At 48.9% G+C, this 23899-nt stretch overlaps 2 protein-coding genes across 5 annotated transcripts; one reads left to right on the top strand and one right to left on the bottom strand.

Moving 5' to 3' along the window:
* Positions 1-271: 271 nt before the first annotated feature.
* On the bottom strand, positions 272-19539 carry ankfn1a (ankyrin repeat and fibronectin type III domain containing 1a). 3 transcript variants are annotated; one of them, XM_029851425.1, is made up of 26 exons: positions 19221-19539; positions 18611-18738; positions 17698-17943; positions 17323-17516; positions 16047-16288; positions 13994-14031; positions 9244-9375; positions 8648-8843; positions 8203-8413; positions 7148-7342; positions 6938-7051; positions 6170-6267; positions 5966-6056; positions 5473-5580; positions 4937-5036; positions 4500-4632; positions 4287-4403; positions 3996-4211; positions 3756-3922; positions 3493-3658; positions 3190-3358; positions 2937-3103; positions 2568-2790; positions 2293-2485; positions 2154-2206; positions 272-669 (listed from the first exon to the last, which is right to left on the bottom strand). In XM_029851425.1, the coding sequence occupies exons 2-26, from the start codon at positions 18724-18726 to the stop codon at positions 503-505; spliced, it is 3852 nt and encodes a 1283-aa protein (XP_029707285.1). In that variant the 5' UTR covers positions 18727-18738; positions 19221-19539; the 3' UTR covers positions 272-502. The 3 variants fall into 3 exon arrangements, with proteins under 3 accessions (XP_029707285.1, XP_029707237.1, XP_029707332.1); XM_029851377.1 differs by having other exon boundaries at positions 527-2206; positions 19221-19538; XM_029851472.1 differs by lacking the exons at positions 13994-14031; positions 16047-16288; positions 17323-17516; ... (1 more) ...; positions 18611-18738; positions 19221-19539 and adding an exon at positions 10333-10759 and having other exon boundaries at positions 527-2206.
* Positions 19540-21405: 1866 nt separating this feature from the next.
* LOC101072158 (transmembrane protein 100-like) lies at positions 21406-23572 on the top strand. Of its 2 annotated transcripts, none has more exons than XR_003885694.1 (3): positions 21406-21468; positions 21896-22314; positions 22392-23572. XR_003885694.1 is itself a non-coding variant. In XM_029825365.1 (3 exons), the coding sequence occupies exon 2, from the start codon at positions 21869-21871 to the stop codon at positions 22301-22303; it is 435 nt and encodes a 144-aa protein (XP_029681225.1). In that variant the 5' UTR covers positions 21419-21468; positions 21835-21868; the 3' UTR covers positions 22304-22314; positions 22392-23572. The 2 variants fall into 2 exon arrangements, 1 of the variants encoding a protein (XP_029681225.1); XM_029825365.1 differs by having other exon boundaries at positions 21419-21468; positions 21835-22314.
* The last annotated feature ends 327 nt before the right edge of the window (positions 23573-23899 follow it).

The following is a 23899-nucleotide window of genomic DNA, read 5'->3' as shown; positions in this document are numbered from 1 at the left end:
TTGTTCTGATCAGTCTATTGATCAAAGTCTCAGAAATTCTCTTTTAATAATCGCAACTACAGAACACAAAAGGGGAAAAGTCAGTTCCATCTTCAGACCAGCGACAGTTTTTTTGTTGGAAAATAATGTTTTGTATTACTTTATCATGTAGATTTCGTTGGTCTGGTTCCGGTGACTTCAACTAGGGGTGGGCGATTAACTGGCTGAGGACCTGGTCTCAGTGGGCTAAAGGTCAGAGATTCCCCCCCCCCCCAATCAAGAGCCACCAGAATAGAAAAACTCAGCCATTTATGAGTTAATTCAGCCACAATACAAACACATTGATAACAGTCCATTACAAACAAAGCCAAATAAATAAACAAAAAAAAATACAAATGAAATAAAATACAATACATTTGAATCTGAGAATTCCCAGAAAGCAAATTCCACGGCTCTGACTGCAGCAAAAGTACGAGTGAGTCTGTTCATTAACATGAGCCAATGTCTCCCACAGCAGATGCACCTACCACTGCTGACGGCCGCCGTGGCGATGATGTTTGCCCTCCCCCTCGCAAGTCTGGTCCGTTGCTTGACTGCAAACACCTCCAGGACATGTTGCCAGACTCTGGAGCCCCATCTGCACATCTCTGACCTTCACTGAAGAGAACAAGTCCTCTGGACATCCTCTGGCTGTAATGATCAAAGTATTGTTTGAAGAACGTAGGGTACAGAATTTCATTTAGAACACCAGACTTTGGGATGTGCTGCATCCAAAAGCCCAGGAATCTATCTAGGGGACAATCTGAAGATGGCTTCTACAAGTGGATACTGGTCCTAAACATTCCTCAAAATCCACAATGGACTACCTAAAGCAGGGCCAGTTGGAGGTTTGAATGTGACCTTCAGTCTCAAGGCCCAAACTATCCCTGGAAAGCTGTGGAAAAGAGCAGCAAGGCAGCTCGGGAAGACCTTCGTGGATGAAAACCCCCACAAAGAAGAGCCAAAGACCTCTTGACTGGCTACAAAGACCTTTACAAGGTGTGACACTGGACAAACTGAACGATTGCATGCCACTGTACATGTCCATGACCTCCCTGGTAACTGCTGATCTCTCCCCAGCTGGGTCAGTTCCTTGGTAACACCCACAAACTCCTCTGCCTGTTTAGGTTGCAGCTATGAGCCGTGAAACATGGTGTGGTGAGAAAACCGACGCAGCTTCAACCCTTGTTTTGTAATTAACAGTCAACCTGTGCAAACTCCATCCGATTTGTCTCTAACAGTCGACGCCATCTTGCGTGCAGTGACCCAGACGGCAACAAAAAGAGACGAGCTCAACAAAAAACACACAGTATTAGTTGTGGCTTGCTCTGGCAGACCTTTGTAAGGATAAACGTGGCATTAAAACACTCAGATATTAGCTAGCTGCAGCAAATGTTGCAAGTGATGGTTAGCCATGGCAGATATTAGACAGGTTTCCCATAACCAACCATTTTAAATGAAATCTGGATTTGGTTCAGAACCAGAACCTGTAGCCTAGAGTAGCTTTGATTTATCCGGGACATCAGAACCTGTCTGCTATTACAGTGTGCTGCTGAGGATCTCTGACACTTGGGCATTGGTCTGGTCATCTGAGTCCACTTCCTGGTTAGAAGCCCCCTCTGGCTCCTCCCCTCCAGCCTCCTCCTGCGTGGCCGTCTCCCCATCGCTCATATGGCTTGATGATGATGTTTTACAGGCCTCCACAAAGATCTTGCGGACGTGAGGTCGCAGCTCCTTGTGCCGACCCTTCCGGCTCTCAAGGACGCAGGAGGCGTGACTTACGTATGTGGTGCTGGATGGGGGCAAGCCTGGGTCCACCTGTTTGGTGTAGGTACCCTCAGATAAAGAGCCACTGTAGCACTCTCCGCTTTGGCCCCTGAGCCAACGGTGGGGCCCACTAAAGTACTGACCTCGGTGACTCCGTGACAGAAGCTTTCGTTTGGTGGGGGGGTTGGCAGAGGTCCTGAGGGGAGTCACTGCCTCCTGGTGGTTTTCTGAGAGGGACAGGCCCTCCAGAGTTTTTGTCGCGTCAGACAAGACCGGGCTTAAGGGACTGTATGGGGAGCAGCAAGAAGGAGCAAAGTCTTTGGACAGAGAGGGGGAGTGGCGGAGACGGGACAAAGGTGAGTCTTTACCTCCTGACTCCGTGGTGACCGGTAGCACGGCGAGTTCTTTGGGGGGACAGACACTGTGTGAGAAAGACGGAGAAGACGGCACTGAGAACGAGGAGAACGCTGACGTTTTCCTGAACCAAAGATCTGTTAATGAGCCCACCTGAGCTCGTGGATCTGGAGGACATCTGGCGCACTGCCGCCCAGCAAGTGCAAGGCCTGCTGGGAAAGATCTTGCGGGGGCGAGTAGAGCAGGTCCAAGTCACGGGGACTCAGGGCGTCGCTGGAGTCGTAGTCGCTGTCCGCTGGCAGAAAAACCTCCGAGGACCCGTCTTCGTCTGAGCCCAGCAGAGAGTCTGATGGCAGAGTTGTCAGATTTGCTTCACGTGCTAAAAAGGACAACCAATTGAAAACAAACAGGCCGCGGTAGCGACTCACAGCTGATGGTTTTCCGCCTGTCAAGTTTGGGGGAGGGCGAGGGCGAGGCCATGTACTCCATTGCTGAAGATGTGGAGTCACTCGTGTCCTGGCTGGAGTTACAGTCTGGAGCTTTGGTGTCCACCAGGCGGGGGATGGGGACACCACTGTGAGGCTTCTTGTAGCGAGCGTACTGCAAGGCGTCGGTGATCCAACGGAGATCGCGCCGCATCTCGTCAAGCTGCTGCAGGATGACGAGCACGACGTAATAATTAATGCCCCCATTAACAAAACAGTTCCCCGTGCAGACGACCAGGGATGGTACACAATCTACCTGTAGTACACATGCCAGGCCAGTAGTTGGCGGTAATGAACCTTAAAGTATCTCACCTGGATGAAGTCGACTATGAGCTGATGCTTCTGTTTGGCTGTGGATACCTCATCGTCAGTGATGGCTTCTCGCAGTGCCTGCTGGGTAATGAGGGCATCCAGGTCGAGGACGGAGGACAGACGACAGTACAGGCTGATGAACTTTTCTTTGTAGGTGTAGAAATGAACTGAAGGAAGAGAAGAAGGGATGGAGGTCGCAGCCAAGGTGGGGCGTCGCGAGGTTAGTCTGAAGGCGTGCACGCGTGTGCGTTACCCATTTCAAACGTCTGCAGCGGGAGGCGGAGGAAGCCTGACAACGGGGTGTAGAGGTTGGACTGCCCGGGGGCGGAGCAAACGCTGTCCGCCGCAGGTAGCAACAGCAGGAGGGAGACGCCGTGAGCGAGCTCAACCACTTCCTGACTGTAGAGACGGAAGTCACGGGCCTGCACCCACGAACACGTGCACATACATACAAAAACACACACATACGGGCACGGTCAAATGTATCAAAACACACCCATATACAGGATAGATGTGAGAGTGTGTGTGTGTGTGTGTGTGTGTGTGTGTGAGTGACCTGTTCCAGACGTAGGTGGAGGTGTTTCAGCAGGGTTTTGATCGCTGACTGCAGTTCATAATACAGTAAAGGGACGTGGCTCTCTATCTGAAGCCCCGCCTCCTCACTCATCTCTTTGCCCTCTTCACCTGTGATTGACAGCTTCTGGATCCAATCCCACTCTTCTCTGAAGACCAGACACACCAAGCACACGCAGAAATGCGAGTTAAACACTTTCAGACAGATTCAAACACCCTCCTCCTGACACGGGATGGTGACATTACCTGGACACGTTGGCGTTGTCTCGGATGCGGCTGTGACAGAGCACATTGGGGGTCTGCTGGGAGACCAGGACCCTGATCTGGTCCACAGAGCTGCTGAGCTTCAGGTAGCCCAGGTATAGACCCGGGGTGAGCTGTTTAGTACTGTGCCGGTGGAACGCCACCAAGTCCTGCAGCACGCATTTACTGTTAGTGTGAGAATGAGATGTCATCAGGAAGCAGTGGCGCGGCGTTCTTCCTCACCTGGATGGTGATGATGAGGATGTCGAGTGCGTAGGGTTCCTCGGGCGTGGACATGGACTTCCGCTGGCTCTGCAGCTTGCTCACTTGCATCCACTTCCCGCTGATCACCGAGGGATGACTCTCTGTGTCGCGGACGGTGACGAACAGAACGTTGCCGTGACGATCTTTGATCGGCTCATAGTGGACACGGCCTAGGTTGTGAGTTCCCAGCATGCTCTGCGGGAGGAGAACGACACCGTTGCTGTTAGGACGTAACGCACAGGCGGAGCAGCCGATGACGTCACAGCTGACCTGCAGCTGTCCGGCGGCCGTCAGCAGCTTGTGGCGGATCTGTAACGCGGACGAAGCCGACGTGGACACGGAGGTGGTCTGTCTGAGCCATCGCACGTCCTCCCACATGCAAGACAGCTGCAAACGCAGAAAACAATGTCTGGCGTTTTCGTTACCATTCTTATGCTTAGTGGAGCGTGATGACGTCACCGCCGCAGAGGGAGACCTCGTTACCTTGGTGAACCACAGGAAGTCGTGCATGAGGCTGCTGCTATACGAGTCATCCACCTCCACAATGGGAATCTGGTCCTCTGATGTCACCAACAAGCTGTCCTGACAGTAGAAAATGGCCGCCAGGTAAACGCCCCTGCACACAGAAGCTCCGTTTAATGTTACCTTCGTCTTGTCCTCCATGAGAGCTCTCGCTTCTGTTTTTGACAGACTGGAGAAATCAACTTCCTTTTTGTCACAAAAGGAATTTCAGTTAGTTTTGTGGGCTGCATTTTTTCCCTATCAAAAGTTGACTTTTAATGGGAACTTTGGGGCCGCTTTTGAACTTTGTATGATGAATATTATCAATTAAGTCCAAAATGTCAACTTGTGGATGCTCAGTGAGAAATGCAGCATCTGCCAGGGACTACTTTGTGCAGAGGAGGAGACGCATCACAAACCTTTTCAGGGTTTTTACAAATTTGTTGGAGCTGTTGAAGAGATGTTTTAGACTTCTGGACACCGACTGCTTCCTGCTCGTGTTCTGTAGTTTTGACACATCTAAAAACAAGAGAAGCAAAAACATAATTATGTCTGCAGTCGGCTGGTGCTGAATGAGCCAATCAGCTGTCTGTCGTCGACCCAGCTGTTCTGATGTCAGAGCACAAATCCATCATACAAACATGTTGGCCGGCTCTACCTCGCAAAAGAGATCTAATCTCAAGGGAAGAACTGGTCCAATAAAGATCAAATAATCTGATACACATGCTGCCAAGCTGTTTTTCTGCAGGCGGCAACGGGAACAATGCTACAAACCCACAAATGCAAGGCTAGGAGAGGAGGAGCTGCTTTCATGTTAGCAACACTCTATGCTAACAGCAGTCTTTTGCATGAACAAGCCACCTGGAGCAAAAGGTGACTGGTAAACATGAAAATAATAACAACAAGGCTTTAAGATGGACATGTTACTGCCACACCTGCATGCAGCCAGACTCACCTCCGCAGCAGTAGTGGGTATGAGCCGCTCGCACCTGCTGCAGGAGGCGCTCCATGGCCTCGATGCGGCCTCGCCTCTTTGGCTCTCGGCCATCGCTCTCTCTCCAATCTGAACACAAAAGAATGACTTCTGTTAGATAATGAAGATGATAAGTCATTGAAAGACACTGTGCCCTGAGAGAAAAGGTCATTTTTTTGGGTGCAGATCTAAGGATGCTTCGAGACACACACATACACACACACAGACACACACGGATACACACACACACACGGACAAGGAGCTCAAGGACACCGTGTTCAGATGCTGCGAGTCGTGACGGAGATGAGAGTGAGGTTTTACAACAGAGAAGCATCCGCTTCATTGCGGAAAACTGACAGTAAACACAAAAATCTTCATCTTTCAAGAATCTCTCCATCAAATTATGATCCAGTCCGTCTGATCCATCACCTCTTGTCAGAGAGACAGTACGGATCTGTAGCGAGGTGAGACTCACTGGATGGAGCCGCTGACGGGGGGCAGGAGGCTGCTGGGGGACCCCAACCCTTCATGTTGTAGGCCGACACGCGCACATGATACCGCCGACCCTGAGGTGTTGAACAAACACGTCCAGATCATTAAATGCCACGAAAAATCATTTTTAAAAAGGTCGCCGAAGCTCTTAACTTCTGCTGGAATGTGAGGAGAACAGGACTGTTACCGTGGTGAGCCCGCTGATGGTACACTTTAGACTCTGCAGGTTGTCCAGCAGCACATCTCCGGCAAGAAGGGAGAAATCCTGCAGGCAGCTCCATTCCACTGCAGCACACACACACACACACACACACACACACACACACACACACACACACACACACACACACACACACATGCAGAACAAAATAAAAGTTAAATGCTCTGCTGGTCCCTAAAATGTTTCAGATTCTGGTAAAATAATCACAAACACGATCTTCAATCACCTGTGTTTAACGTATGGTTGTAGGAAAAATAGCCTTTATTCACTCAGAAGAGGAAGTCTTCATGTAATGCACCAACGATTCGATAAACCAGGAATAGAAAATCAAGGCTCAATGTGGAGTCGAACATCAACAAGGACAAAAATGGCTGAACTCCTCTTTGAGAGTAGAGCTCTTTGATGTAGATCTAAATTCGGACCACCCGACTGCGTGCATTTGCACATCTAACATATTTTGATGTTTTACGTTTATGTCCTGTCTTATTATTCTTATTTTGGTGCTATTTTTGCCCAGTTCTGTTGTTTATTGTTTATTTTTGCACTACTGAGGTGGAATTTTAAGGTAACCATATTTCAGACCTCTGTACATGCTGCAGAATTGACAATAAAGCAAACCTTAAACCTTTGTTTAGAAGTTTGAGATGCTGTATTTTGGGGGCGAAAGGGGTGAAACTAAACGATACTCTTCACAAAGCCCAAGAAACATGTGTTACCTTGCTATCTGAGCAATACCTTTGTATTTGGTTATCACGGAGGAGTTGAAACACTGAGGCTCCTGGAAGCTAACAGTTAGCGTGGTGCTACTGCTGACACTCAAACGCACCATAGACGGGGCCTCTGGGGCACCTGAGCAGGGGAAAAAAATTAATTTATTAGTTGCTCCACAACAGCACTCATTATAGACTCCCTCTGAAAAGCCAAGATGGGGCAATGACTTCTCACGTGCATGCTGGAAGCCCATTCTCATGCGCTTATATAGCTTTGTCCTCCACTCCCATGTTTGCAGGCCTTCGTCCTTCTGACACGCCTCCGCTGAAAGGCCATCACGCTGCGCACGTGCAGCCAGGTCTGCCGTCCTTTGAGCTGCCTCCAGCACCAACATGTCCAGGTGGGCCTCACGACTCTCCACACTCACAACTGCAACAAACCACACCCAGCTAGTTAAGAGAGAGGGGTTAGTCAGCTTTTGCATGGTCACTGTCACATGGTTGTCCTGGCTAGCATGTTTCCGCAACATTATATTGACTGCGTGAGCTCTGAAGACTCCCGAAGATTCTGCTAGTGTGGAGTCAGTGGTTTACCTCTCAATGTCAGACCTGCTCCTAGTAACAGAAACTACTGCTCTTAAATTTGTGGACGGACAGCAACTACAACACCCAAAAAAGCAATTTAACTGGGAGAACAAGGATGTGGGGATGGTGGGTGTTGCAGCACCCCCTGCTGGTAGGAGATGGTACTCTCACCGGTACCAAAATGTATCTATGTATTATTAACAAACGAAGCTCAACAAATGTGTGTTTGGACAGAAATAAACTTCTAAAATAGGCTTCAACGTGTTGCATATTAAACCGGCGAGCTGAACGGCATAGCCACAGCGTTGGCGACTAAGGCTCCTCGATGGTGGATTTTGTAACTCGCATTAGTTGCTGACCAAGTTTTTACCCCACGATGGGTCCAACACGTGCCAGGAGTCAGCAACGCTGCTGTCCTCTCAGCCAAAAGCTGTTAGCGCTGCGTTCAGAGCAGGTCGGGAGAAATCAGAGAATCGCCATGAAAGTTTAAGAGCCTCTTTGCAGGGCTAAGATACAAAGACAAACAACTATTCACACCTAAGGCCAATTTCTGCACGTCTTTAAGCAGTGGGAGGAAGTAGCCAAAGAGAACCCACAAGGGGAGAACATGCAACCAGAAAGCAAATAAACAGAGTGTCGTTGGGAGAAATGGTGCCCCCGGTGTACAATATTAAATACGTTAATGTTGTAATATGCTGGACTCACAGTGTGGACTCTCCTTAGCACCAGCCTTTAGCAGCAGCTTGGCGATGGGTATGTGGTTGGTCATGATGGCGATGTCGAGCGGCGTCAGGCCCCGACTGTCAGGGGTGTTTAAGTCCAGGTCCTCGGCTGAAAACTGGTACAGGAGAATCTGAACCGAGTCCAGGTCCTGCTGCTCTACAGCCTCCAGCAGCATCTCGTTACTGGGCATGGTCTGAAACACGGTCAGATTACGTCACGGTCACATGACCTAGACAGGGTCTGATTGGACATTTCCAATATGGCATAGATCCAGCTGATCTTCATCTATATGGAGGGAACATTCACCTCCTTTACTGTCTTCTAAAACTATTACACTCTAAAATAAACCTAGCTGGTTGACCTAATGACCCCATGTTGGAAGAGCTCCTGCAAGATCCTCATAAACCTCATTTCTCTAAACACTCACCGAACCTTTGCGAAGGCGGTCCATTTTTCCAAAGAAGTGCGTGTCCTCGAAAGAGGAGGTGCTCCCGCGCAGCTTCTCAGATAGGTTCCTGTAGAGGCGTTTGGCGGCACTGGGGGAGGTGGGACCACCAGGGCACTTCCTGTCCTGGGTCAAGTGCAAGTTCTGCTTCTGCTGGCTCATCAGGCCTGGGAGGCGCCTGAGACCCAAGGAAACAAACACAGAAGGAAATAATGACAACAATCACAAACACCAACCATGGACAAGATCTTTCTCACACACACATCCTTGTATCATTGTGAGGACCTTCATAACACATTGCCCAGCACCTAACCCCAACCACCACAACTAACCTCTCAACCCCAACCAGAACATTCTAACCTCAACCTTAAAACCAAGTCTTAACCCTCACACTCCTTTTAAGTTGGAAGGACCAGCCAAAATGTCCTCACATTCCAAAAATGTCCTCACATCACTAGTAGAATGCAAGTTTGGTACTCAACATGTAGCAAATACAAGAACACGCACATATATGGTGTCAGTAGCTGAGGCTCATGGGTGAATTTTGAGTGTAAGGGATGTGTGTGTGTGTTTGTCACCTGTCCAGGCTCGCAGACGTTCGCTGGGTTCCCGTGTAAATCAGCAGGGGATTTGAGTTTTGCATCAGAACATCTCCAGGTCCTGATTTTAGGTTCCACCTCTGAGCCAACCGATACACCTTACTGTCAGACCTGTCTCTCACAAACATAAATGCACACACACACACACGATTTCCTAATTAATTATTATTACAAAATGATGTCAAAAAGACATTTTATTTTCTTCGTGGGTGAAAAATATGCATTCATATTTCAGAGAGGAAAGAACAAACGGTCAGAAAATTGTACATTTTGACACTGAAAATAAATTGATGATTAATCAACCGTGATGGTTCACAATAACCAATAAGGTGCGTTTAAGTGCACGCAAGAAAAAACGAAAATTGGCCCAGAGAACTCCAACAAATCAACCGTGATGGTTCACAATAACCAATATGGTGCGTTTAAGTGCACGCAAGAAAAAACGAAAATTGGCCCAGAGAACTCCAACAAAGTCGGACTAACACCCCCAGATAGGGGAAGTCGATATATGAGTGCATGTGGACGTCGGGTCGGTCCAGGCGACCAGCACACGCCGAAGCGTCCCACCACGTTGTTTACAAACAATCTGCTCTGTGCACGGCATTACTGACGCGGAAACTCGTCCATTTAGCAGTCGTTGCTACCTTCCCGACTTCCTTATGACACCAACCGGCGTGGAACAACAAAGTTAAACAGCGAAACTCTGAAACTCGCCACCTAGCGGGCGGAGGGACTCCACCCATAATCCGACTACAGCAAACTGGATTGTGGACAAAAAGTCCGGTTGCATAAATTGTTCACGCCAATCGAGCAAGAAGCGTAATCCGAGTTAGATGGGCATGGAAACACACTTACTGTTGAATTAGTGCGTGACGTTACACAGCAAACACACACACACACACGCACACACACATCTGCAATGCTACAGTAATGTTGGCTGTTTAAGATCTAAGGATCCAGCTCAGAATTCCTCCTCCGTAACAGCAGCAGCAGAATCCAGAAGACACCTCAGTCCAGGAACACATGTGGAGTAAGAACCCATGTGGAAACTGCTCACATGTGACTCACTCTGAAGGTTGGAGGTTCTGGGATCCTGGAGCGCATCTTACACCTCCTCCCTACAGGATCAGCTCTAGAATTGTGCAGATCCTCCTGCAGCCTCGCTCCTTCTTGCTGTGGAATGCCGCCAGCTGCTCCTTACTCCTGAGCTCCGGCTCAAACTGACGCAACTGTACAGCAGTTTAGTGTCCAACACATCACAACGCAGCCAGCGCACACACACGCGCGCGCACATGCGCGCACGCACGCACACACACACACATGCAGCTGAGAGAGAGCAAAAGAAACACTGAGAAACACTGATGGAGGAGGGGCAGCAGCTGGGAGCAACTGAGGAGATGAGCGTGTGGGGGAGAAGTTTCTCCTCACTGAGGAGACACAGGGGAGATGAGGGAGAGGAGGTGAGGATGAGGAGGTGACTATGTCTGAGGACATGAGGTGAGGAGGTGAGGATGAGGAGGTGACTATGTCTAAGGACATGAGGTGAGGAGGTGAGGATGAGGAGGTGACTATGTCTGAGGACATGAGGTGAGGAGGTGAGGATGAGGAGGTGACTATGTCTAAGGACATGAGGTGAGGAGGTGAGGATGAGGAGGTGAGGATGAGAAGGTGACTATGTCTGAGGACATGAGGTGAGGAGGTGACTGTGTAAGGAGGGGAGGATGAGGAAGTGAGGATGAGGAGGTGACTGTGTGAGGAGGTGAGGATGAGGAAGTGAGGATGAGGAGGTGACTGTGTGAGGAGGTGAGGATGAGGAAGTGAGGAGGTGACTGTCTGAGGACATGAGGATGAGGAGGTGACTGTGTGAGGAGGTGAAGATGAGGAGGTGAGGATGAGGAGGTGACTGTGTGAGGACGTGAGGATGAGGAGGTGACTGTGTGAGGAGGTGAAGATGAGGAGGTGAGGATGAGGAGGTGACTGTGTGAGGATGTGAGGATGAGGAGGTGAGGATGAGCAAGTGACTATGTCTGAGGACATGAGGTGAGGATGAGGAGGTGACTGTGTGAGGAGGTGAGGATGAGGAGGTGACTGTGTGAGGAGGTGAGGATGAGGAGGTGACTGTGTGAGGAGGTGAGGATGAGGAGGTGACTGTGTGAGGAGGTGAGGATGAGGAGGCGAGGATGAGGAGGTGACTTTAAGGAGTTGAGAATTAGGAAGTGCGGGTGAAAAAGTGAGAGGAAGGAGGTGAACGTGAGGAGCTGAGAGCAAAGAGGCACGTGTAAGGAGGAGGAAGAGGAGGTGAGTATGAGGAAGTGATGGTGAGGAGCAGAGAGTGAGGGGGAGACGCTAAGGAGGGGGTGAAAGTGAGGAGGCGACCATCTGGACTGTTGTGCCCCGTCCACCCTCAGACTGTTGCTCTGCTACTCCTCGCCGATGCTGGAGGGGCCTCAGCAGAAAAAATACCCCAAAAAGTTTTCAGCCTTATTTTCATCTAATCTACCTTTCAAATTTGCCCGACAAGTGTGTGTTTGTGTATCATTGTGTAAGAGTGTGTGTGTTCTGGGACACGCTACATAATGAGGACCATCGTATACATTTTAAAGACATTCTGAAGGGATGAGAGCATCTTGGCCGCAGCAGGAGCGGTTGCTCCTTGGCTGCTGTTGCCATGGTTATATGTGAAGAGCAACAAGTGAGGAAGAGTGATGTGGAAACAGTGAAGAGACAGTCGGGCTTCAACCTGCTGCTGAGGACTTTGGTGAAGACATCCGTGGAAAACAATGATGTCACAACGCGCTGTTGGGATGTAAATAAACAAAACATCCCAACAACTAATTCAATGTTGACAAATGATGGCAAATAAGTGATTAAAGGAGCGAAAAGACTCCTTTTTGCATCAGAATCCTGAGAAATAAAAACATCTAGAAGGCAACGTTTGACCCTTCAGCAGCTTTGTGTTGGAGACGAGGAAGAGGATGAATGAAAGGCATCTTCATCAGTGCAATGATGTTTTCAGTGTATTTTCATGGTCACCGTGTGCGTGTTAGGTAAAAGGTATTTGACCACAGGACTGTTGCCGGGTAACAGGTAACGTGTGTGTGTGTGTGTGTGTGTGTGTGTGTGTGTGTGTGTGTGTGTGTGTGTGTTGGGATCGCAACGAACAACGCTCCTGATTTTTAGGGGCTCCTCACACATACAGCTGATGAGAGCGACCAGAACAACCCATGAAGAAGTTCCCTCCATGGCAGCGAAAATAAAAAGAAAAGTGGACCATTGAGACAGAGGACTGTTTGTCCGATGTCCACTGTCCATCCCGTCCTCTTAAGTTCCATTTATTTATTTACGAGATTGATCGTAGTTCCTAAAGTAAAAGGTGAAGTCTTCCCCATGTCTCACTGTTAACATGGAGGCTGCAGTTACATTTAAGGAGGCACAGCACAACAATAAAACTGCTCTGAACCTGCCTTTCCTCTTTTTAGTCACCATGGCAACGCACACAGGGTAGCAATTAAGAATAATGTGTGTGTGCGTGTGTGTTTCCAGTGTAGCAGGAAAATTAAATAATGCAACTGTTGTAAAGACAGTGCTCCGACATGATTTCATGCTCCTCATCACCACCACCATCATCTTCATCACATCACCAAATAACACCATCATCATGACTATCATCTTCATCACCATCACCAAATAACACCATCATCATGACTATCATCTTCATCACCATCACCAAATAACACCATCATCATGACTATCATCTTCATCACCATCACCAAATAACACCATCATCATGATTATCATCTTCATCACATTACCAAATAACACCATCATCATGACTATCATCTTCATCACCATCACCAAATAACACCATCATCATGATTATCATCTTCATCACCATCACCAAATAACACCATCATCATGATTATCATCTTCATCACCATCACCAAATAACCCCATTATCATGATTATCATCTTCATCACCATCACCAAATAACACCATCATCATGACTATCATCTTCATCACCATCACCAAATAACCCCATTATCATGATTATCATCTTCATCACCACCATCACCAGCATTGTCGTCATCATCATCATCACCATCACCACGGTTATCTTCCTCTTCACCACCATCACCAAATAACACCATCATCATGACTATCATCTTCATCACTATCACCAAATAACACCATCATCATGACTATCATCTTCATCACTATCACCAAATAACACCATCATCATGACTATCATCTTCATCACTACCATCACCAGCATTGTCGTCATCATTAACACCACCATGGTTACCATCATCTTCATCTTCATCACCACCACTACTGTCACCATCACCAGCATCACTGTCGTCATCATCATCATCACCATCATCACCACCACCATGGGCACCATCATCCTCATCTTCATCCCCACCACCATCATCATCATCTTCAACACATCACCAACTTCATCACATAACCATCATCACCACCACCGGGATCACCAAACTTCATCATCCTCATCTTCATCACATACATCTAACCAGTCTAATTCCACAGAAACCAGCAGCTGTTCCCAGTCTCACTTGTACAGTGAAGTTAAACAGTTAGTAATCAATTCTCTTTTATTGTGTCATCATGGAACTCAATAAATGCAATTACATTTTTTGGAAGAAAGGAAGGAAGGAAGGAAGGAAGGAAGGAAGGAAGGAAGGAAGGAAGGAAGGAAGGAAGACTCACTTTTTCCTGTTGTCGTACTGAGGGGACGTTCCCAAATTCTGCAGGGAGACAGAAGACATGACGTAAAGACCCTACAGGAACTTTATGGACAGATAGGGCAGAGGGCACATCTGCATCATCCACCCATCCACCCATCCATCCATCCACCCACTCATCCATCCATCCATCCACTCATCCATCCATCCATCCACCCATCCATCCATCCATCCATCCACCCATCCATCCATCCACCCATCCACCCACTCATCCATCCATCCATCCACCCATCCATCCATCCACCCACTCATCCATCCATCCATCCACTCATCCATCCACCCACCCACTCATCCACTCATCCATCCATCCATCCACCCATCCATCCATCCACCCATCCACCCACTCATCCATCCATCCATCCACCCATCCATCCATCCACCCACTTATCCATCCACCCACCCACCCATCCATCCATCCATCCACTTATCCATCCACCCACCCACCCATCCATCCATCCATCCACTTATCCATCCACCCACCCACCCATCCATCCATCCACTTATCCATCCATCCATCCACTTATCCACCCACCCATCCATCCATCCACTCACCCACCCATCCATCCACCCACCCACCCATCCATCCATCCACTTATCCATCCACCCATCCATCCATCCACTTATCCATCCATCCATCCACTTATCCATCCACCCATCCATCCATCCACTTATCCATCCATCCATCCACTTATCCATCCACCCAACCATCCATCCACTTATCCATCCATCCATCCACCCACCCACCCATCCATCCATCCACCCACTCACCCATCCATCCACCCACCCACCCATCATCCATCCATCCATCCATCCACCCACCCACTCACCCATCCATCCACCCATCCATCCATCCATCCATCCATCCATCCATCCACCCACTCACCCATCCATCAACCCACCCATCCATCCATCCATCCACCCAACCATCACCCATCCATCCACCCACCCATCCATCCATCATCCACCCACCCATCCACCCACTCACCCATCCACCCACCCATCCATCCATCCACCCATCCATCCATCCATCCATCCACCCATCCACCCACCCACCCATCCATCCATCCATCCACCCACCCATCCATCCATCATCCACCCACCCATCCACCCACTCACCCATCCACCCACCCATCCATCCATCCACCCATCCATCCATCCATCCACCCATCCACCCACTCACCCATCCATCCACCCACACACCCACCCGTCCATCCATCCATCCACCCATCCATCCATCCATCACGGGTCAACGTCCGTTCATCCCCGATGGTATCAGAGCTGTGAACTATTGATCATTTCATCCGACCAATAATCAGATTGTTCAGCTTCATGAAGGACGTGCTGTGAAACAGAACCTCGGTCATGAAGAGCTCATGAGTAATTGATGAGGCCGAGCTGATGCCCGCCACCTGCCACTGCGGCTGGCCAGGTAAACACCGGAGGCTCCTGGGAAACTTTCCATCTGAGCAGCGTGCTTGCGTTTCTGCGCTGTCCCGTAGCTGCCGCCGTTACCTGGGAATCTATTATTTACACAGACACTGGAGCAGAAGGTCTTCATCTGCCACTCAGGTTCTGCTCACCAGAACAGGACGCACCTGAGCGGGAACATTGACCCCCGCCTGAGCAATAAAACACCGCAGCATGATGACACGTCAAATAGCTGCATCGTACAGTAACGAGGTTACATTACGAGGTTACATTCTGATCGTTGACAAGCAACAGTTTCATGACCACTTTAGCGCTAACGTTAGCGAGTTAGCAGTAAAATGGTGAAGCTTAAAAGTTTGATCAGTCATGAAACCATCCACCAAAACTCTACTCATGACTATAAAACAGGGGGTGCCAGATCCAGTCCTCAACGCCAGCCGGGTTTTCTATCCTACCAGGTAAACAATGCTTTCACTTGACTTGGTGAAAAGCGATAGAAATCCCGGCTGGATCGCTGTGCTCGGATGGATCTGGACATCCTAAGGGAAGAAGAGCAAACCCACATGTGGTACATGTGGCCTCGTGCTCACCTGGACGCTGCACGCCTTCTTGTGGCCTCTCTCCAGGCGCCTCAACAGTCTCAGGTGGGGCTGCTCTCCGCCTCCCACCTGCAACAGTTGCTCATCCACTGAAACAGTCTTCCTCAGCATCACTCGTTCGCCAGCGCACATCAGCGCGCCTCCCTCAGGCGGGGGGAGGTTCCCCGCTCCTCCTCCAATCCGCCCCGACACCGGAGAGCGCTCAGGTGACCACAGGTCTCGCTGCACCAAACCTGGGTGAAAGAAACCAGAGACACGGGTGTCACTGTACACCACACACACACACACACATACACACTCATACACACACACACACATACACAGGCAATAGGATCAGCAAATCTTTTGTCTGCATCAGAACCAGAATCTTATCCAGGATAGAAAGAGGCAGTCAATTTAGAGACATTAACCATGAGTGACTGTGGGAGGTTGTTGGAGAATCAGGAGAGAACCTGGGGAGAACCCGGGGAGAACCAGGAGACAACCAGGAGAGAAACTGGGGAGAACAAGGAGAGAACCTGGGGAGAACCAGGAGACAACCAGGAGAGAAACTGGGGAGAACAAGGAGAGAACCTGGGGAGAACCAGGAGACAACCAGGAGAGAAACTGGGGAGAACCTGGGGAGAACCAGGAGAGAACCTGGGGAGAACCAGGAGACAACAAGGAGAGAACCTGGGGAGAACCAGGAGACAACCAGGAGAGAACCTGGGGAGAACCAGGAGACAACCAGGAGAGAAACTGGGGAGAACCTGGGGAGAACCAGGAGAGAACCTGGGGAGAACCAGGAGACAACCAGGAGAGAACCTGGGGAGAATCAGGAGAGAACCAGGGGAGAACCAGGAGAGAAACTGGGGAGAACCAGGAGAGAACCTGGGGAGAACAAGGAGAGAACCTGGAGAGAACCAGGATTTGAACCTGGGGAGAACCAGGAGAGAACCTGGGGAGAACCAGGATCGAACCTGGGGAGAACAAGGAGACAACCAGGAGAAAAACTGGGGAGAACCTGGAGAGAACCAGAAGAGAACCTGGGGAGAACCTGGGGAGAACTAGGAGAGAACCAACCTCTTGGTGTTGTTATTATTCACTTCAGAGGTTAGAGGCCTGTTTTTACTGAACTCAGTCTCTATTTTATAATCAGGAAGCTCATTAACATTTTCCAAAAGGGTGGAGCTAGAGACAGGAAGTGAAGTCCCCAGACAGTGTAAACAGGATCTTAGGGTGTTGCCACACTTGTGTTGGTCTGAAAAGTCCTGGACAGTCAGCCTACCTGCAGAGTTCCAGTGGAGGCCACCTGGACTGGCGGCCAGCCGCCGCCGCTTCCTGATGTTGACCCCGCCTTGGGCGTCTGCAGCTGAGGTCACTGAGCCTGGCCCGGTGGAAGAAGGGGTGGAGGAGAGAAGAGGGGCAGGGGGTGTGGCCAGTGATGGCATCTCCTTTACTAATGTCAGGAAGTCTGGAGACCTGCAGCGAGGCAAGAACAAACGATTGTGATGTCATTGTGATGGTCAGTTTGAAGGCCATCAGAGCTTTCAGCTTGACTGTTTTGACCCTTTCGGGCTGCCGTAGTCGCTCTGAATGACTTACATGGCGTCTTGAAAGAGCATCTGATGACAAACAAACACTTTGAATGTTACTGACTGACCTAAACGCCGCGTCGCCCTCTGCTGGCTCGCTGTAGGTGGAGCGGCGGGAGTCCGAGGTGGGTAAGCTGGAGGAGGAGCAGGAGACAGGACGGGAGGAGAGACCGGGTGCGTGTGAGGAGGAAGAGGAGGAAGAGGAGGAGGAGGTGCGGGTGGACTCCAGAGGTCCGGGCAGCAGCAACGACGACGGCATGCAGAGCCACGTCTCCAGGTCAGAGAACTTGGAGAAACTCAACATCTCCAGGACGCTGCGGCACAAACACTGTAACTCACGACTCATGTCCATATGGAGTGGGAGGGGCTTATGACCTATAGGTCATTCAGGTAGCGTTCAGTACACGACGGTTTTTGGTTTGTTGTGTGTCGTTTCAAGCTTTGTGTGGGACACATTATATAAGCTGTCTGATGAAAACAGATGAATAAATGCAGCAATTAACTCTGAGATACAATCATCAATCACCTGGCGAACACAGCAGTTAGCAGCTAACAAGTCAGACATTCCCTTCACATCCCGGGACGGACCAAAGTCAGAGGGGGCGGAGAGTCAAACGCCACAAATACGGCTGAAGTGCAGCAGCCAGATGTTTAATAACACCCGTAAAAATACTCTCACGTGCCGTCCATCCCTCAGCGGTGGCTGAGCTGCTCCAGGTCACCAGTGTTGCCAGATAATTAATAAAGAAATCCCACAGAAGTCTTGTAGAAGGAAGGAAGTGATGTTTTGGGCTCAGAGCAGCCAGAGACTCATCTGGCCCAACAGGTGAAACTGCACTGTAGGCTAAAATCTCCATGGTTTATGATTATGGGCTATTAAAGCCGATGGGCCAGAGTCACATTGATAAATTTCAGCCGCCAGCACAATACTTAAAAACTTCTCATCGGGCAACGAGGTGCGGAACTGTGCAGAGCTGTTACCTCTCCTCGCCCCCTCCAGGGGCTTCATCTCTCTCCTCTGTGGCCTGGAAGATACAGGAAGTCCTCGAGTCTTGAGGCGTCGGTAGGAGGAAGGAATTCTCAGAATCCACGGACATCTTCAGCCATGTCTGTGCAGGATGTTCAGACAGCTAACACAAGCACCACCACACAAAGCCAACTTCATACATTTAAGTTAGCTGATGCTAGCCAGTGCTAACTATGTTGCTGTCACTCTATCAGCATGATTGGCTGCTCCACTTTAACTTATTACACACTCTTGGTTAATTAGGCTGCACATAGCATGCAGATAATTAACAATTGATTAAAGTGATGTGTGTTAAACAAATGTAATCTTCTAAAGTTTAAGGTTAAGCAGGTTCCCATGTGGCCACATCAGGTGTTACTTTGTTGGATTTGGACCATAGAAACGAGTTTGCTCACAACCAGCCACTAACTCATCATATCAGCTTTTAAAATGCATTTCTCAGCCGTTCTGTTCCTTCCTCCGAGGTTCTGGTGATCGTTGATGAAGGACTAGTTAGTTGACGGATGGAGCTAAAGTGGCGACAGCAGCAACATCAGCAACAGCCGGCAACAGCCAGAAACTCACCGTCTTTTATTTCAAAACCAGCTTTTCCCTGCAGCAATAAAGAGTTTTCTCCCGTCTCTCCGCCCGGACCAGAACCACCCGATCACCCCCCTCAAAAACCCCCCCCCGAATATACCCAAAATATCGCGTTCCCTCCGGGTCGAGCCGAGCCGAGCCGAGATCACATTTCCGTGACGTTCAACATCTGTCCCCTCTGACCCGAACCGGCTTCAGAACCGGATCAGAACACTGGGAAGTCCAGCTCCAGAATCAGCCAAACCGGGTTCGACAGAGATGGACAGGAGAAAAGAAGATTTCGGAAAGAATTGGGGGGGAGAAGCACAGGAAGAGGAGTGAAAACCCGAGTGGGAGGGAAGAACAATTAAAGAGGGGGAAGAAGAAAAAAGAAGGAAAGTGGGGAGAGAGGGAGGGAGGGAAGGAGGGAGGGATGGTGGAAAGAATGAAGGATGAGTGCAGAGATGGGCTTCTTTCATGGGGAAAGGAGAGATAAGAGGCAGGAAGTGGATGTTTGAGGCTGCAGAGGAATGAAGGAAGACTAATTATGCTTGTTGACCTCAAACATCAGAGAGAAACGCACTTTTTTTCAACCCCCCTGAGGCAGATAAAGAGATTCGAATCCGGCCAGAGATGCATTATTGATGCCAACCAGGAGAGTTTGTTGGCTTGGTGTTAGTTTGAGCCTCCAGGATGTCCCTGGTCGGGTTTGTAATCATTGTTAGAAAGGCCCCAGCTGATCTGTGCCTGGGTGATCCCGTCTCTGACCACTGGTCATTATTCTGACCTTGCGGTTTGGTTTTTACCTTTATTGACAGCTTCCATGTGTCTTTATAAACCAGTAATCTGGATTTACCACAGGTGGGCTTCAATCCAGCTGTGGGAACATCTCAGAGATGATCTGGAGACATTAAAGAGCACCAGCGTTCAGGTTTCAGAGCAAAGCATGTGTACGTGGATGTGCGAGATTCGGTTTTGCTTTTTTCAATATGGATTTGAGTGGAGACGATTGCTGAACGGGATGTTGTTGTTATTGTTGTTGATGTTGTTAGTGATGTCGTCCTTGTTCTCACCACTAGGTGGCAGCAGAAACCAAGGATCGAAAGGGAGGCGCTCTTCTTGAGGTTCTCCTTGGTTTAAGTTCTCAGGGTCTCTGACGAGGTTCTGACCGTGTTCTGTTCTAACGAGAGTCAGTAAAGGGTCATTCTTTTAGAACTGTGAAGGTTCTTGCCCTCGTGCTGCTTTAGGCAAACGCAATCAAAAAGTGCCAAGTGCAGGAAAAATGGCAAGTTTAAATCTGAGTGAAAAGTGACGTTTGTGTCACAGAGAAACAAGAACGCCCTTCAGACCCAAGTTTCATGTTTTCTTTCTCCCCGTCTCTCTCTCTCTATCTATTTAAAGAGGGACTAAACCCCTGGGTTTGGGCTGAAATGCGTCCAGGATGGAACCTCAACAAATTCCATGATTGTGGGCGGGGCTACTGCAGCAGTTGGGACACGCCCAGTCCCTCTGCAACACGAGCCCTTTAGTTACTCTTAAAACACGTAGTAGTTCCCCCTAATGGGCGGTTATGGTACATATCCGAGTCTTCACCCTGTTCCAACAGGCGTAGCATGATCTTCTATCCCAATGTTTCTGTTGCAGCCATCTTTGCTTAATAACTGGTGGGACTCTTTTCTGGTTTCCCTTATGTTTTCATTTCCTCCTGAAATGCTGCAGCCCCGAGGCAGATACAGAACCGCTGCAGAGCAGTCGTTGCACCTTTGTCGGACAGAACCGCAACCCTGGCCTGTGTGAGAAGCCAGAGCACAAATGCACCTGTACTGACAGGAAGCAGCGCAGAGGAAGACCATCATCACAGTGTAAAACATCTGCTGCTGACAGGAAGCCAGGGAGCAGGTCTCCAGAGGCCTGGGTCCATCATCATCCAGAAAAATGGACCAGAACAGGAAGTGGTTCAGCAGCATCCATGGATCTGTCTCAATATCTGCTTTTTAGTAAATGAATTTTTTTTTTAAACTACAAAAGGGAAGTTACCGGTTCAGACTGGTATTAAAACAGGAAGCAGTCTGTGGGGTGCATCTGCCTGTTTTTGATGTATAACAGTTCATTGGAAGAAATCAGACTGATTCAGGAAAGAGTTAAACGTTACGGGGTGGGCGGGCCCGGGGCGTGGCCTGGCGATGGTGGTCCCGCCCCTGGTGTTTTGAGGGCCGTTTCTTTGTGCAGAGTTGAAGATGAGGATCTGCTCTCTGTAAGTTTTGTCTTTCTGTCTTTGAGTTGACGATGTTCATTTTCTGATCAACATCACCGTGTTGTATAGAATATTGTTATTATGTGATAAGTTGTTTGGTTTCAGTTTAAGCTTTCAGATCTCATCAGAGCTGAATGTGTTTATGTTCTGGACAAAAATATTTGTTTTCACGTTGCTCTTTGGAAAAATGTCACCAAAAGGCTAAATTTGAGGCGCAATCGTGATCACGTGACTCAGTTTATTATTACTGGATAGCTAGTGAAATCTAATGGAGTCTAAACAGAATTAAAAACATCGTTTCAACAAACAAAACTGCTTTAAAGTAAAAGTTTAAATAAGATAGAATGCATTTGGGTGCTGTTTCAGCTAGCTGTGCTGTGATTGGCTGCTGCTGACCAACATGGCACACCTCTACCTGCCCAGTCAGATCACACTGGACGACCTTCACAGGATCCCCCGGTGCGCCGTGAAGACCTCGGCGTTGTCAGAGAAGCCCAGGAGGGACCGCGCTGTCCTGGTGACAACAAGAGTCCCCTACGTCAATGAGAGCCAGCTGCTGGCGGCCACCGGCGGGACGGAGGGCTCCTGTTACCGCTGCACCGTCCCGTTCGGCGCGGTGGTCCTGGTCGCCGGCGTGGTGGTGACAGCCGTGGCTTACGCCTTCAACTCGCACGACTCAGTCATCTCGATTCTGGGCCTGGTTCTGCTTTGCGCTGGACTGGTTCTGCTGGGTTCCAGCGCCCTCTGCTGGAGGCTCAAACGCAGGAAGAAGAAAAACAAACGGCGGGAGAGTCGGACGCCCCTTGTGGTCAGCCAGGAGCACTGCATGGCCTGACGCGCTCGAAGGTTAGCTTCATCAAGTCCCGTCATCTTGTCACTGATACGTAAAATATAACGTCTGATTATTATTTTCTTTAAAACAGGGTGGGAGGAGCCAAAAACACACCTTTAGCAGCTGTCACTCAACTTCAGCCTCTCTCTTCATCACCATAAAGACTTTTTAAAAAGAGTCGACCAGAAATTCCAACATTTATTCTGCTTGACGCGGACACAGGAGGAGCTCAGAAACAGTACTGCAGCTGGCCAACAGGGGGCGACGAGTTGAATCCAAATTCTCAACAGTCAGGAGGATTTAGGCGAACGTTGAGTTCTAACGGTACTTTCCCGATGCTTCCTGAATGTATCCTCTCGTGGTATTCTGTAAAAAGCCGAAGATGCATTTATGGAACTCAACAAAGTCGTCTCCTGGTGACGTATGTCGAGAAATGAAATACTAGCTAGCTAATCTCTCCAAAGTAAGGCTAAGTACTTTTCTGTTTACTGTCACAAGCTGTTTGCACTTTACTGGGATTAACTTAGTTTAAAAGAATCGTGACAACAGCAGATTTTCAACACGTAATTTTGATAAATTTAACATTTACATATGCATATATACACATATATATTTGTGCTAATATATATTTACGAATGATCTCTTACTGATTTTAGGTTAAGAGCTGCTGTTGCCTAGCAACAGATGACATTTGTTAGTAGAGACAGCTATGGAGGAACATTAGCGCTCCAACATACAGAAGACCGCTTTAAACTCCAAAACAGGGCTGAAAAGTATTTATTTTTAATCCTTTGGGGACTGACGGACTAAATGATATCATCAGAACACGCCAGGAAGTGAAGATGTGAGCGCCATGCGAGGGTGACCATGAACGTATACATGGTTTCACCACGTGCCCTCTCTGTGAACACAGATCAGAGGGGAAATCCCAAACCTCCCTCCCTTCCTCCAACATGGTGACCCCACCTCATCCCCGTTCACCAGCTCACCCCAAGCCTGGCACGCAAAGAGACGGCACGATGAAACAAGGCGAGCGGGATAACAGGAAGCAGAACCTGAAGGTCGACTTCAGAGCAGACCAGCTCTGATGGATGTTCACGTACGGAAACCTTTTCGGTGTCAAGTCTAATTTTAGAAACCAGGGGGCATCGTGTATGTTTGCTACTTTCAGATGAAACTGGAGGGAAATGTTAAATAATCTTCACCTAATATTAAAGACAGAGGCTAATGCTAACCGATCGCATGTCAGCTCAATAAAAATGGCTTCCACACAAATGAGTTCTGAACATCTGGATGCTAAGTGGTGGCTAACAGAGTATAGCCCTGATCAGGTTTGAATCCAGATTAAACCAGGACCATCTCTGTCCTGAGAGAAGGGGGCTAGCACAGCCTGCTTTTTGCTTTGTATCTCAAATATTTCTCCCCACTTGTCCTTCGGAGCCCAAAACAGAAATCAGTCACATGACAAAATAAAATATGCTATGACTCTTTTGATCTGGTCCTAGCTCAGTTCCAGATATTTGTCCTGTATCGCCTCTCTTTATTATCACTTTGTTTTCCCTGGTTCTGTTATTTTAACCCCCTTCCCCTGACCTGGAC

This window comes from Takifugu rubripes, chromosome 1, assembly GCF_901000725.2.
Source record: "Takifugu rubripes chromosome 1, fTakRub1.2, whole genome shotgun sequence".
In the NCBI taxonomy this organism is placed as follows: Eukaryota; Metazoa; Chordata; class Actinopteri; order Tetraodontiformes; family Tetraodontidae; genus Takifugu; species Takifugu rubripes.
This window is presented reverse-complemented; position numbering and strand designations above follow the sequence as displayed.

Coding starts and splice junctions, on each gene's coding strand:
- ankfn1a (XM_029851377.1), bottom strand. CDS start 18,726: ATGTCCGTGGATTCTGAGAATTCCTTCCTCCTACCGACGCCTCAAGAC. Junction 5,037..5,472: donor TACCCACTACTGCTGCGGAG/GTGAGTCTGGCT, acceptor TCTTGTTTTTAG/ATGTGTCAAAACTACAGAAC. Junction 2,486..2,567: donor CAGGCGGAAAACCATCAGCT/GTGAGTCGCTAC, acceptor CTCTGCCATCAG/ACTCTCTGCTGGGCTCAGAC.
- LOC101072158 (XM_029825365.1), top strand. CDS start 21,869: ATGGCACACCTCTACCTGCCCAGTCAGATCACACTGGACGACCTTCAC.